Raw genomic sequence first — 16,096 nt, forward strand, 5'->3', positions numbered from 1 at the left:
GATTTCAGTCATGACATTTAGGCTACCGGGCAGGGGGCTGGTCTCAGGCTGCCTGCCAAGGCTTTTGGTTAGTAGCTCACCAAACTATCGCATTTCTCTCACCACACACAGTGAGACTGTTCAAGCCCCATTTCAAAGAAAATCCAAAGCATTTACTGATGCTGTAAATTGCAATCACCAGAGGATTACCATCCCCCAAACAAATTACTGCAAGAAGTACATGTACAGAGAGGGTGCTGGGTCACAAAGCCCCAACTGCAGTGCTCAGCGGCATTCCTGTGGTGAGGCTCTGGATCCAGAGCACATCCCTCTGTTAAGTTTTATGCTCCCAAGCAGCTCACTGTGCAGTTACGAAAGCTATGGTTTATTGTTTACTAGCTGAAGCTAATTCGATCACAACTTTCTTAGTATCAGAAAACCCCTATCTAGCAACAAGTAGCAATGCGGGGGAGGGAGGCTTGTCATTTATCCAGTCTTGGAAAGGAATCTCCGTTATTCCTCTTTCACGTGGGTATCATGCACTCTTAAGCACTGACAGGACCTGATGTCTGACAACAAAACTGAACTAGCAGAAAGCATCAGGGGCACAGGAACCACAGGAATCAAAAGCAAGACCCTGTGGTTTTCTAAAAGTGTATTCTGAACACAGTTTTCCTTGGCCATGTAATCTATGCACCTATTCTTACCAAAGCTAATAAGTCCTATCGCTGGTAACCAAGCTGAATAGGGCTAAGATGTCAAGGCTCTTGTGGATTAAAATGTTCCGTGGTTACTATTTAAATACTCAGTCCCTCTCAGAATCAGTAAATGCTCTCTTGCTCCTCAACTGAATCTTTTATTTGCAACTTAAGCATCTGTTTGTATAGCCCAGACAATCTCAAAGAAGATGGAAATGAAATAGCTACTAAGAAAGCCTACCTTATTAGTTTTCTTTCCCCTTTGAGGTAGGGGACCCCCCAAAATTGGCTTTTTAAAATAATTTCCTTTTTGTACCCTTCTATCACTTTTGTGATTGATCTGAGACTAGTACACAGGTACACAAGGGTTATATAATAAAAACCATCTTAGTATTGACCTGAAATATTAAATATCAATGATTTTTAAAAGTCTAACAAGAAACAAAGTTGCCAGCGATATAATTTTTTTAATGTTCCATTACTCAACTATAAATAGAGAAATTAAAGGAAAGTGAATAAAAATTTTAAAACTGGCAACATTTCCAAGTATTTCCGAGTACACTCATTTCCAAGGAAACTTCTAGAACTCAACTTATGAAAAAATATCTTGGTTTTAATCCTGAAACTACCATTCTTCTCCCAGGGCACAGAAATATATAAGAGCTGTATTTTAAAATATAACTTACCTGGTGAGATCTTCAGTCAATTGAGAAGGATCAGGAGGATAAAACTTCACATTAAAGGTGAACAGCCAAGGAAGATCTGTAATTATTAAATATGGGTATTTATCCAACCAACAGAATGACCACTTATTTTGATAAAAATTAAAGGTTAATGTTCAAACAGTACACACTAGTCCCACTGTAAATCAGTTTGGAGAATTTCATTTTTTAGTTTTAAGAAAACTATTTACAAAAACAATGAAAAATAAAAATTACATAAATGACCCAACTATTAGAGAACAGATTCACTTTTGTTTTTAAAAGATTTATTTATTTGAGAGAGAGAGAGAGAGCACACATGTAAGTGGGGAGGGAGTGAGAGAGAGAAAGACTCCAGGAGACTCCTCACTGAGTGCGGAGCCCGATGTGGGGCTCGATCTCAAGACCCTGAGATCGTGACCTGAGCTGAAATCAAGAGTAGGACGCTTAACAGACTGCCCCACCCAGGTACCCCAGATTCACTTTTTTATAAACATTTACTAATACTTCAAATGTTTTGTATGGTGATATAGTATGCAAAAATTTTACTATAACCTCCATGTAATCGTTTTAAGATTTGTTTTAACCACATTATCTCTAAATGCCAAATATTTCCTACTGTTTTTTAAAAAAAAAAAGTATTTTAAGATTTGTACATTGTTGGGAGAAGGGAGGCAATAATTGATCGCTATAGCCATTCAAGAAATGATTAATGGGCTATCTGAAGAAAGTGTTAAAAGAAATCCCAAAGAAGGGAAAGAATAGTAAAACACCACAAAACTTTAAGACAACAGAATTATTCCCAGGTTTTTATGGAGTGGGTGTAAGGATACTCATCATATGTAACATATGCTTGGCCGTACTGTGCCACAAAGAATGAATATAGCAAACAACCATGTCAGAAATGAATTATAAAAAGTACAACATCGCTACCTGTACACTAACATTTAATTAGTGTTTGATATGTCATGCTTTGGATGGCTTTAAAAATAAGAAAGAAAAACACAACTCTGGGCAGACGGCAGGTATTGTTTTCTTAAAGGAATCCAAATAATTCCACTGGCCAGAACTTAGGGTTGTGCTCAAAGTTTATAGTATTTCCAAATATCAACAAAAGTGTGTGCATGTTATTTCATTCTATCCATATCTGAAAGCCTCGTGGGTGCTTTACTTTGTGGACTTGGAAGAAAATTTTACTGAATCCCAGTCTCTTTTCCAACGTGTCATTTTGTTCTTTGTTCATCATCAGTACATTACACTTTTCTCACTCAAAAGTCAGCAAATACTCGTTGAATGGCTACTGGGAACACACACGCACTTGTATTGCATTTAGGTTCGGTACATCACTATTCCACTAATAAAGCCAATCCTGCATTTCCGTCCTGCGTCACACATTTAAAATACCATAACGGGATACGGGACTTTCCTGAAGAGCGAGACTTCCCGGTCCTATAGCACATGCTGGGTGGGAATATGAGCTCTTCAAGGTGACTGCTAACCCATAATGAAGCAAAGTCAACACAAGATTATCAGTTCTTAATGGATCCTTATTTTCTGTTTTCCAGGTATTACCATAAGCAAATGCTTGCCTGGATAGGAATGCAGGGATAAGTTTCTAATAGAACACTTATATTTTAGCACTAATAATGCTAAACTGTAAATTAAATATTACCACAAAATTTCCTAGCGATATATGAATAGTCCATCTAGCTATGGACCATTTATATAGTAATCCCATGCAGGTCTTATTCTCGTCCATCGGAGGAAGCTTTTCAGGCAAATTTTAAACAGGAACTAAGAGGCTGTCAGTTTTCAAAAGTAACTGAAAAAAGATTAACGTTTACCTTTGCTAATTGCCTATTAACTGAAAAGTAACAAAGTATAGCAGTAGCTTGGTGAAGATAAAACTAGCAGTTCTTTGGTCCATTTTAACACGAACAGAAAGGAAGAGGTGAAGGCAATAGCTAAAACTTTGTCCTCAGCCAATTTCCCCATCAGGACAGCACAGGATTCCATTTAGAGAACTAGCTCCAATTGTCCAAAAAGCCAAATCCTAATTGTTACTGTTGTTCCTCTTGCCAAACCACAAGGGCAAAAGTCTTGAAATAACTCTAAAAAAAACTTCACAAATAATCAAAACACAAGACTGTGATTGATTCATAATCAGCAAGAGTCTTGCCTTCCAAAAATTAGGAATCTCCATGGTTCTCAAATGAGTGACAAACAAACACAATCAAACACCAAAACAAGACCATAGGAAACAAGTCAATGGAACATCGATCACGTTTCAGAGGTTATCCTGTTCTCTCTACGGTGTGAGTCACTTGGCAGGTCTGGTTTCAGGTAAAGTGAAAGAACCAAGCATCCGTACCTTTTTGAATTCACGTACTCTGCAGAGCATAGAACAACTGTACAAAAGACAAAGGAAACATTCCAAGGCTCTCCTGTACAGTTTCTTCCATAATGTCAGCATAATGCTTGCGTGTCTAATTACTCCTTTTCTTTTTTTCCCCCTTTTCCATTATGAACCAAACATAAATGGATGAAACACCAAGATAATAAATGCAGGGGGGAAGAGGGGGGCTGCTGGAAAGAAGGGGTAATAATAGGGTGGCCAACCATCCCAGTCTGCTTGGGATTGTTGGAGTTTCAGCACTAAAAGTCCTACATCCTGAGAAATCCCTGTCCTGGGCTAATCAGGAAGGTCATTCTATTCAAAGATATTTTCTTAAAAAAGGAAAAGAAAGAGGAGTCTACAAGAAGAAATGGGAAAATAAGGTATATGCTCAGAATTTTAAAAGGGAGCAGAGAATGATAGGAAAACTACCACAAAGATGAATGACTTCAGGGAGAAAGAAAAGGAAATGAAGAAAACAACCGTAGAGAACCTAACACAAGACATAAGGGAGATAGTAAGTGACAGAAGGGAAGCGTACAGATTCGTTCCAGCACATTGACGTCAGGAATAATAAAGAAGTAGGGGATGAAACCAACCGTACAAAGGGCGTTGCGCAGGCCGGCGCTCAGGGAAATGGTTTCTCCCTGGACAGCTCTGGAAGGGAGTCCAGAAAGGCTGGTGACAACTGTGTTCTCCTGTGTAAAAATTTCAGCTCTTCATGGCTCTCTCCCTTTTCTGCTTTGGTCATTCACCCACCCTAGAGTAACTTAAGTATCCAGAAACCTAGCAGAGAGTTTTCTGCGGTGATGACAGTTCCTGGCACAGATACCCTAAAGCCGGCCACAGGCAAGGCCCCCTGCAGAGGCAGAACCCCTGCAGGAGCTGTAGTTGGTGAGGGGACACGGCTCAAGTCACTTCGGGAGTCTACCATGAGAGCAAACGGGAAATGCGGCAGGAGGGACTAGAAACCCAGACGCAAAGATCACAAAGAGTGGCCTTGGACAGTGGAACAGAGGAGGAGAGAAGATGATCATCACAGAGGACTGAAGAGATGGCTCTCTAGGCTCTCCTGCCCTAGTCTGCACTCCAGGGCGTCTAGGAGCAGTGTATCTACAGCTCTGCAGCCAGAGACAAGCCTATTAATTAAACTAGCTACACGCTTCCAAAACAAAGGAGACAAAGCCATTGTAACCGGTTGCCTGGAGTAAAATTTACATCAACAGTGAAGGTTACAGAAAGCAGCTCCTCATTCTTACCCCCAGAGGAAGGGTCAGATATCACTTCATAGTGGTAGACACTGTGAGGGAATATTTAGGACTAGGAGTCTAGAACCTCTTGACCAGAAGAGTCACTAAGCCATGTATGAAATAAAGTCAGGATTCTATAAAAATAATGTTAGTATCCTTAGCTTCCTTCACGATATAAATGCACTCTATCACTAGTATTCTAGTCTACATTCCTATGAATTTTATTACAGACAGAAAGAGATGTAAAGATGAACTTAGATAAGTATGATTATTTACTCACTTCGCAGTTGTCTCTTTATTTCTTTTGCAGGATCTAGCCAGTTCTACAGGAGGAGGGGGGAAAAAAGGTTAATTAAGCCATAAAACATATTCCAGAGTCCAAAATGGAACAGTTTACAGTTCACATATTTAAGTGTACACATAAATTCCTATTCCAAGCAGCCTTCACCTATTAGCATTCCACTGGGCTAAGTACTGATTTGTTTTTGAATCTGTGCGTGTTATAAATAAAACATTAAATCACTTTTAAGGTGGGTCTCTTGGGCCTCATTTGCTTGGATCTGAAATCAAACATCTATCCAAATGATGAGACACAATATATCCACATGTAGTCTTTATTCTGTAACAGAACTGCCAGCAATCAGCCCCTGAGGACACTGAAATGACAGCTCAGCCAAGGACAACAATTGGCTCTTTAAAATATATACACCCCAATCCAACACAATTATCTCAACTCCTAAAGCCAACTTCTAAACTTTCTTTTTCCCTGCAACTATACAATGCTATGGAGAAGTACCATCAGATTGGAGCTGATTGTGTCCTTCCTGCTCTTCATGTAACATCCTTTTTAAATTTCACGTGAAGTGGGAAGTCAAATCATAAGGAACTCCCTTTCACTTCCCCCTTTCTACCCTTTGAGAAAGTTAATATAAAAAAATTCTAGGAAACCACTATATCTTAAAGCAAAAATGACCAAATTGGAACTATATACTGATTGAAATAGTTGAGTTTTAAATATTGTGGAGGTTAGGGGTGCTGACCCCCACATACAGTCAAAAATCCACATATACTTTTTTTGACTCCCCCAAAACTTAACTGCCATAGCCTACCGTTGACCAGAAGCCTTACCAACAACATAAACAGGTCAATTAATGCATATTTTATATGTTATATGTATTACACATTGTATTCTTATAACAAAGTAAGCAAGAGAAAAGAAAATGTCAAGAAAATCACGAGCAGATACAGAACCATCCTGTATTATTGGAAGAAATCTCTGCATAAGTGGACCCACACTGTTCAAACCTATGTTATTCAAGAGTCAACTATAATTGGCTTTACAATAAATAAGTTTCATTCATTCTAAAAGTATCCCAAATAATGTAACATCTGTGCTTAAACAGAATTTTCTTCAGATATATACAGCAAATAATTAAGATGTTTGTTGTTAGACAGAAAATAACAGCCCACTATCTTAACAATATACTGAATTGGTATAACAGAACATTAACTCCCACTATTAAAAAGTAGTAACAGGAGGCTTTGCAACAAAGCCGCATAGACCCCCCGGGTTTTACTACACTGCTCATGGCTTGCACTCAGGGCAGCAAGGATCCAAGGTGTGCATGCTCTGTTTTAACACTGGTGATATTCAAATGTCTCAATAAAGAACTACCAGAGCTTGGTTAAGTTTCATATTACTGGTGTCCCAGCTGCATGGCCCCATTGACGAGGAGGGCCAGGGGGATGCTCCAATGGTACCTCCGGTGCTAAGTTAGGAAGCAGCTCGAATTCTCCCCTTAAGAAAGAGCCTGGCATTCAGTTTCCTTGCCCTGCAGCTGCTGTCCCAACAGCCGGCTCACAAATGGCCGGCTATGAGGCGTGCGCAAGAGCGAGAAAAACACATCATTCAGTCTCTAGCCCAGGCAGGGGAGAAGCTGGGGAAGAGGCGAAGGAGGGTCGGATGTGTTATGGCATTTCATCCAGGGAAGCAACAACCACAGTAAGGAAACTGAATCAGAGACAACGGCTGCTCAACTGAAGGGGGGGATCCCCTCAAAACATGAACACAGAGAAAGAAGAGAGTAGAAGGGAAATGACTTCACTGGTCTGAAACGACTAGACAGACCCTTCTAGGTCTCTGGTTTCACTATGTGACAGTTGCTACAGATGCCTGGCCGCAGAAGAAGGCGGAGGAGAACGGCGGGAGCAGCATCATCTTCTGTGACCCCAAGGAATAACCCTGTGTCCCAGTCACTCGGCACCTTCCACTCTCACCTGCAGCCCCAATCCCTTGCACAAATTCCCTGCTGGGTTTCTGCACAGCATGGAGAGTCAAAGAGCTCTACGGGCCCAGGAGAATGAGTGAGAAGTTTCCTTGCACCAGCCAGCCAGATGCAGACGCGGTGTCATTCTCCCGGCCACTTTCCACAGTATGGCCAGCCAGAATATTGAAAGGCTGAAGTGGCTTCTTTCCCTTTTTTCAGATCCCTACCCACACACGAAGTGGGCCGAGTTTACCTGCTGTGACCAAACAGCAGCTGCAGAAGGGACTCCTGCCACTCACCTACTGGTTTCCCTTTGCTCACCACGCTCACTTCCACACTGTGAGCTCTGCTCCCACCGAGGTCAGGAGGCCTCCTCCTCCCTCACACAACTTTGTAAGGGTAATCGTAGACCCTATTCCTTGTACTTCCTCCACAGTACTTAGCAGCTTTAGACAACCAGTAAGTACTAAATTAATAGCTGTTGACTGATAATCTGCCCACTGCCATGCTCTGGTCATCTTAAAAAACCACAAGTTATAGTATTTTTTTTTAGGGTTGCTTTTATATGAATAATTAGCTCCAATGAGTACCAAGATCCTGAGTAGGATAGAATTTTATCATCTAGGGTCATAAATTCATAAGTAAAAAGGCAAAAAAATGACAATGTGACTTTTAAAAGAAATACAAGTCTATTATCTGCATTATCAACTACAAATTAATAACATATAACATCTAAATATATAACAAATAAATACTTAGCAAATAAAAATAAACTTCTTGGTTTTGACACTTGAAGAGTGCTGGATGGATCAAGAAGTAGACACAAAAGGAGGGAAAAAAAACACCAAGAAGGGCATAAATGCACACGGGTATATGAATGTGCATGCACGGACACACACATGTACACACATACCCCCCCCACCATGAGAGATGATGGTGCAAAATCCCAATTCTTTTAAAGATTTGGCCACCATATATATAGACTTTGGAATGAGAGCTACATGGAGTCCAATTCTGGCTTTCACCAACTCTGTGACCTTGGGCTCATTCTTTGGCTTCCTTTAGCCTCAGTTTGCTCAATTCTAGATGAGGATCACAGTATGTACCTCATAGGGTAGTTCTTTTCAACCATTCCTTCAAATGCCTCCTGAAGAGTTAAGTACAAATGCAAAGTCCTTTACCCAGTGCCTTTAACAGATGGGCTTTTTTGCAATGATAAATTGACCTATCCCCTTTGGAGAGATATCCCTTCTTCATACAGTTTTATATTTCCAAAGGTAATATGTTACCTAGATTAAAGAAGTTAATAGTTATATGATTATTTCTAAAAAATTAATAAATCAGACACTCTATATTCATGGGCCAGATGAAATAAAAATCAGTCCCCTTTTTCTTAGAGAAAACTGTCTGGATAATGTCAGCCCTTTAAGCTGTCCTTCTATAGGAAAGAATCTTCGTGGAAACAAAGGCTACACATTAAACAGCACAATCCCTTCTCTAATTACCAGTATGACTAGTCCATAGCCTTCTATGTACATGTTAAAGTATTATCTAGCTAACCTTTACTACGTTTTGCCTGATAAGAATCCATCTGGCAAATTTGTTAAAAAGACAGATTTACCCATGGCCCACCTGAAACATTCTCCAGGGAAGGGGCCTGAGAATCTCTGTCTTAAGTGACAGTTGCAGGCAATTCATAATCACGCAAAATAGGGATTTTTCTCAGTGTTTCCCAAACTTTAAGGTATAGGCAACAATGCAAAGCTAAAAAGAGCTAAAACCCACACCGGATGTCAATAAAATTTATCTTGGATTCTTAGAAATAAAAGTATATTGGCAGCTACACTTAAGGACAGGGACATTCATTCACTCAATCTGGTATCCTTCTCCTCACCTTCCCCTTTTTACCCCCACTCTGTACCCAAAGTATGAACTCAATACATATTTATTTTCTGAATGAACATCAGGGAAACCAAGGAATAAATAAAAATTACAAGGAATCCTATCACAGGCTTCCAACAGAAGTAAACTAAAATTAAAATGGAGTCCTAGAACCCAGTGTTATTGAATCATCTTAGAACATGAAACGGGAAGACTATGAATCAGTTGGGGGGACAAATGATGTATCTTCACTTCCACTAACCTCTCATTGAAATTTAGCATTACCATCAATTATGAATGTAGGAGAAAAAAGCCTGGTTAATATCAGCAGTACCTTTAGCTTTGTCATAGAATTCACTAGACTGCCAAAGGAATAAGTGACACAAAAAAAGGTTAAAAACAAAACAAAAACCTGCCTTAGGTTACAGAAATCTAAGGAGCAAAGCAAATATCTATACACATATTTCTTTTTACACTGAAGTCCTTCTATCAGTTAGAGAAGCTCCTTTACCCTACTCCTGATCACTACAAATCTGAGGGTGAAACAGTCTTGGTTAACCAAGTCTTCTCTACAACACTTCTAATACCTGTTACCAGAAAAAGGGTTTAAAAAAAAGTGATTTTCAATTATCCTCTAACAACAAAAACATCTACAAAAAGATAAAGCCCTGATCACAAATCATTACATTTAGATTCACAGGATGCTAGTGTTAGGAAGAACCTCTGAGACTACACGGTCTAAATGTCCACGAATAATGGGAATGGCCTAACGCCTACCTAACTGGCTACAGCTGTTGGCACACTTCTGGAACCATGAGCCACTTGGGCTTATTAGGGCCCACTACTCCCTTGGCTTTTGTAACATTCCAAACCTCTACAATTCTGTCACCTCAAAGTGATCCCCTACATCGGTGCTTCTCAAACCTTAAAGGTTTACCCGAGTCCCCTGAAGATCTGGCCAAAACACAGATTACAACTCAGTACGTCCACCGTAAGGACCTGGAATTTTCCTTTCTAACAAATTCTAGGTAGTGCCAATGCTGGGGCCCCCTGGATCACCCTTTGAGCAGTATAGCCACAGATTGCTTTTAATGTCTTTTCCCAGAAGTCAAAGGTAGAGAGACATTTTTCAAGTCCTTTAACTGGCTTGACCAGTAGATGCCCAGGCTTCACTGGCTAAATATTCTATTGTTGACAGCCTCCTGCAGAAAGCCCTAGCACATCACACTGCCTTCCACGTTCCTGTGTCTTTGAACTCCACCCATCACTCTAAACAGCTGTATCCAATAATGTCAAGCCCTACAGTCTTTATTCCACCAAGGTGCTAACCACTTTCACCTGACAAAGAAGAACAGCCAAGCCCATCAACCAACAGCAACCCATTTGTGGTCCTCAGTGGTCTGCAGGCCACTGAGCAGAGCAGACCTAGATATGGACCCAGGACACCCTCACAACATCTACATCCAAATCCCGCCCTCCCCCCGCCCCCAAGAAACATCCATCTCGCCTGATTCCCTTTCAGGCTGGATGCTAAGACCCCAGTGTTAGAAGTTTTTCAAAATGCTTAGCTGTGCCTTCCTCACTCATGCTTGGTGCTTGTCAATCTGGCCAGGTGAGAGACATTAAATTCACCCGACCCTGTATTACCAAACGTTAAAAGTATAAGTAAGTTTGCCTAAAATCTGCAATTTCCCTTAAGAATTTATAGCACTGAAGCAGATCCCTTTTATTATACCTCTGCCTAAATTAGGTCTAACAGAACACCACCCTAATGCTGGTGTTAGCAGAAAAGTTACAGACTTTCTACGTTACAGCAGAATGTTCACTATGCATTTGGGAGAACATGACTCAAACTTCTGCTTATGGGATTAGAAGGTACCACTAGGCTGAATATAGAGTTTTATTAAAGAATAGTTTATATATGACAAAGAGTCTAATAGTTGTGTTTTTCTAGTTTCTGGAGGGAAATGGTCAGGCTATCAGACAAACACTTTAATCCATTTTCATAAAGTTAGCTGTGGATATCAACTACACTTCTAATAAGCTCCTCTTTCAATATGGCTTGAAGCAAAATAACATAATCACTGGGCCAGATACCAAACTCTATTAACATCAAAAATTCAAGACAATATTTTTCCCTTTAAAGAGAGTCCAAAACCCTTAATGATGGTTCCAGTTAGACAGGAATACAAGAACTATATGGACTTGAAATTCCATATATAAACGAGTAACATGTTGCTTGATTCCACATATTTTTAACGGCATTTTCCATAGTAAAGTTTACATAAAACTTCTCAAGAGACATTAAAAAGTTCTAACACTAATAATGATAGATTTTCATACTTAGAATAAATTGAAAGGCTTCCAACTCAAGATCTCAACCATGAGACACAGTACTACACTAAAATCGAAGGAAAGTTTAGATTTTCTCTCCATGGAAAATTTTCATACAAATAACTATGGCTTAACCTCACCTTCAATTCATGTCGAGATAAGTGACTGAAACTTCTATAAATACAGGTAATATTCAGCATGAAGCAAGCGGCTTAAATTCCTTTACCCTATAGCATCCTATTGTTGAAACTGTATGGGTTTCAAACACAACAGGACTCATTAAGCTAAGCTGATACAATGGTAATGATATTCTGTGGAAAAATTTAGGACACCATTCAAATCTATATTAGAAAAATAAGAGTTCTTTTGCCTAGATGTCTTGAGGACTGAATTTTGTTTACATCTCTGAGAAGGAATAAAAAAAATTATACAAAAGTTATGAAAGCCTATCAGATTATATATGAAAAATATACTGCCAACTACATGTGAGAGTTCTATTAGTTTTTTTTTTAACTTTAGAATTTAAGAAAATGTTCTGAAAAGTTTCTATCTCAGAAAAGACACCCCACTGTTTATTCCCTCAATGTTCTACGTTAAAGCCTAGATAACAAAGTGTGTGCCTAACTGTAAGGGCATTTTCATCTCCCGTTTCACAAGAGAAACTACAAAGTAAAATAAGGACTTAGGAGTTCCTTATTTAACATTAGCATTTTTTTTTTTTTTGTCAGTGAGGATCCTATATAGAACCCCTCCAAACTTAACTTTATCCTAATATTCTCTGCCTCAAGGACCTGAGCCTCTCCTGGACTCCGGCCATCCCTGCTCATGCTGAACGCGAGGTCCTGTCATCATACAGAATGCTCCACCTCGTTAGACTTCATCATCCCATTCTCAGATACAACCTCTTCCTCTCCTTCTAAGTTTTCTACCCATTTATTGTCACTACACCTGCTCTTCAGCTTCTTTGGACTTTCATCCCTTGGCTCCAGCCATCTTCTCCCAAACTGTTAGCCCAGTTCAGCTTCAGTTATGTTCCCTCCCGGGTCCCCCGTGAATAATCAGCTAGATTACCATCCCAGCAGCAGTTCCAGTTTTCAAGATCTTCTGTCCAAATTATAGTAACCACCGTGAACACAGCCAACTGGGAACCCCCACGATACTCCATTTCTCCACTATTACACCCAGGGTGCAGGTGGCACACACCGATTTAGTCTGTTGCCATCCCAACTGTACGATCTCCAATCTTGGCTGCACTGTCAACAGCAATCCACATACCTGTCCTTAGTCATCAGCCTCTCTGGGTCCCCAGTGCTACCCCCTAGTCACTCTTAGCAGAGGATTCCACCCTCTATTTCTCAGAGCTTTGAGGCCTCACCTCACTTGACAAAGACTGACTTCCAGCTCACCACTCCTGAGCTTACTCCTTACAGACTCAGGGTATGAGGCTGCCCACTTTATTCAAGGCTTAGCCTCTTGACTTCGGAACCTTCCATCATCCTTTCTTCCTCTCTCTCCAACCTCACCCTTTCCTCGGGCATTCCCACAGCCGAAGTCGAAGTTCTTTCCATCCAAGCAAATCTGTCAACCCCCAAAATCCTTAGTAAACGCGCTGCACTGTCCTATATAATAGCCAGCAGTCACAAAAGACTACTTAAAATTTAAACCTGTACTAATGAATAAAATTTCACTTCACTTCCTCAGTCACACCAGCCATATTTCAAGGGATCAGTAGCCGTCTGTGGCTAGAGGCTGCCATACTAGATAGACAGAGCAGGTCTAGAATATCTCATCATCACGAAAAGTTCAATTGGACGGTGCTGGTCTACATTCTCTTGTCATTCTCCCACCTGTCCTTCTCCTCACAGCCAGCTTTCCTTAAATAATACTTTATACCCACTCTCACATGCTTTTTTTTTTTTAAGATTTTATTTATTTATTTGAGAGCAAGCGAGAGAGAGCAGGAGCAGAGTCGGGGGGGGGGGGGAGGGCAGCAAGAGAGGGAGAAGCAGAGTCCTTGCTAAGCTGGGAGCCCGACTCGGGGCTCGATCGCAGGACCCCGGGATCATGACCTGAGCCAAAGGCAGACACTTAACCGACTGAGCCACCCAGGCGCCCCCATCCCACTCTCAAATTCTTTACTGTTAACTTTCCTTACCCCTCACCTACTCCCTGATCCCCAAACATCATCTAGCCAACAGCCTACAAGCATTTCCAACTTAGCAAAATGAAAATGAGATTTTATCTCTGCCCCCAACCCCAAACTGCTGTTCCTCCCCCAAAGTCCCAGTGTAAAAGTCCCCAATAAGCTCCCCAGCTACCCAAGCCCCAAGCGTGGGACTTACCCCCAAACCCCCCATCACCCTCATGCCGCAGAGATGATGGGTCACAAAGTCATCTACAGACATTCCCTACTTAGTATCTGTCTCTTCGTCTTTCCTCCTCATGTCACTGCCCTAGTTTCTATCACCTCTGGACTAGACAACTGACCTTCCTGCCTCGGCTCTCAGTCCCCTATAATCTCCCTTCACACCACCAACAGATTACGCTTTCTGAAATGCAAATCTGGCCATGTCACCATTTTTTTTTTTTTTTTTTAGATTTTATTTATCAGAGAGAGAGGGACAGAGGCAGGCAGAGGGAGAAGCAGGCTCCTTATGGGACTCAATCCCAGGACCATGGGATCATGACCTGAGCCGAAACCGACTGAGCCACCCAGGTGTCCCTGGCCATGTCACTTTCTAAAAACCCTTCATATCAGGATAAAAGCCTAGATTCCTTAGCACAAGATACAAGACCTTCCAAAAAATGTTTTTTGCCTAGCTTTCCCAGGATCATCAGCATTCCCCACAAAGCCAACCGAAATTAATCCATGATGTAAGTTAAAACACTGTGCTTGCTGAGAAAACAGAGCTTCAAGACAAGTACCCAACTCCTCCTTCCAACTTGCCAATTGCTCACAGTTAAGAACTGTTGCATTTTCTATTTTTTTCCTTCCTAGTTTACCTGGTTTTGAATCTTACCCTCAATATTTACTGCCTCGGTGGCCTTGGGTTAATTATTTAACTTCTCTATGCCTCAACTTTCTATATTTATAAAGTGTGGTTAATAATACCAACCTTTTAGGGTTGTATGAGACAACATGTGTGAAGTGCTAAAATAGTGCCTGGTGCATTGTGAGAATCCCAGAATGATTAGCTATGAATAGTCACGTCTCTTTTATTTGTGTTTTTTTTTTGTTGTTGTTGTTTTTTAAAGTAGGCTCCATGCCCAGCATGGAGCCCAGCCTGGGGCTCACAAACTCACAACCCTGAGAGCAAGACCTAAGCCGAGAACAAGAGTCAGACGTTTAACTGAATGAGCCACCCTGAAGCCCCTGTTCGGAATATTTTTTATGATAAAAGCCATCTGGCATCTTTTTAAATCAAGTTATAAATAAGTATGCCTAACTAGGAGCCTCAATATAAATAGGATATTCCCACCCAGAAATAGAACCACCCCTCTCTACTCTGGAGTTCCACCTGGAGAATTTCTTCTGTGCGAGCAGCCACTCCCCATGAGGGAAACAGGGAGGGAGAGGAAGGGAGAGAATCTTAAGCAGGCTCCACACCCAGCGCAGAGCCTGATGTGGGGCTCAATCTCACAACCCTGAGATCATGACCTCAGTGGAAATTAAGAGTCGGATGCTCAGCTGACTGAGTCACCCAAGCACCCCGAGCACCCATTCTTTAAAGCATATATAAAATTTACTTGTTCTTCCAAAAGTTGTTATCTGACCTAAAGTCAACATGTCTTAAAATGACACTCATGATATACCCTGCCATCCCCCTGACCGGGCCCTCACTGACTCACTAAATGGCACCTCCATCCATCCAGAAATCCAGGCCTTATGGTGTTATGTCATCAGATTGATTCTATCTCCTTCCTTAATCTCTCTTAAATTCTTTACTTGATTGGGGCGTCTGGGTGGCTCAGTCGATGAAGTGTCAGACTCTTGGTTTCAGTTCAGGTCATAATCTCAGGGTCCTGGGATCGAGCCCCATGTTTCTCTAATAGAGAAATAAATCTTAAAAAAAATTGTCTTTTGCTACCACGACTTCAACTGAGGCCACGTCCTGCTTTGGGTGAGCAGTGCTGTTCAAATCCCTCTCATCCAGTCCCCCTGGCAGCCCAAGCCCACCCGCTTTAGGTCACTCCTTCCTTTAGCAGCATTCTCTCCTAGCCGTCCTCACCATTAATACCCTTTCCTACAGAGTGGTAATCAAAATTTAATAACTATGTAACTCAGTTTTTCACGGAACATAAGTGGGGATATCCGTGAAGGCAGAGTCTTTGTCCTAACTATTTACTGTTAGATTTGCAGTAGTATGCAGTAGTACATTGGTTTGCATGCAGGGAGTGTTTTTAACCTAAAGTTTACCATCTTCTATTTTTTTAGCATATAGTTCAGCAGCACTAACTATATTCACATTATTGTGCAACAGATTCTGAAACTCTTTCATTGTGCAAAATTGAAACTCTATACCCACTGAACAACAGCTCCCCATTTCCACCCCTGCCCCAGTCCCTGGCAAACACCGTTCTACCTTCTGTT

The 16,096-nt window shown here is 41.0% G+C and overlaps 1 protein-coding gene across 13 annotated transcripts in view; it reads right to left on the bottom strand.

The window, feature by feature from the left end:
* Nucleotides 1-16,096, bottom strand: part of EPB41L2 (erythrocyte membrane protein band 4.1 like 2) — a 210,748-nt gene that overhangs the window by 63,346 nt on the left and 131,306 nt on the right. For all 13 annotated transcript variants that reach the window (XM_045865542.3, XM_045865541.3, XM_064598106.1 and 10 more), the window contains 2 exons: nt 5,304-5,346; nt 1,364-1,439 (listed from right to left, as the gene is read on the bottom strand). In XM_045865542.3, the coding sequence (XP_045721498.2) occupies nt 1,364-1,439; nt 5,304-5,346 (119 nt within the window). The remainder of the gene's footprint in view (nt 1-1,363; nt 1,440-5,303; nt 5,347-16,096) is intronic.

This window comes from Mirounga angustirostris, unplaced genomic scaffold, assembly GCF_029215605.1.
Source record: "Mirounga angustirostris isolate CCGP_5_RB_7025 unplaced genomic scaffold, mMirAng1.0.hap1 SCAF_8, whole genome shotgun sequence".
Lineage (NCBI taxonomy): Eukaryota > Metazoa > Chordata > Mammalia > Carnivora > Phocidae > Mirounga > Mirounga angustirostris.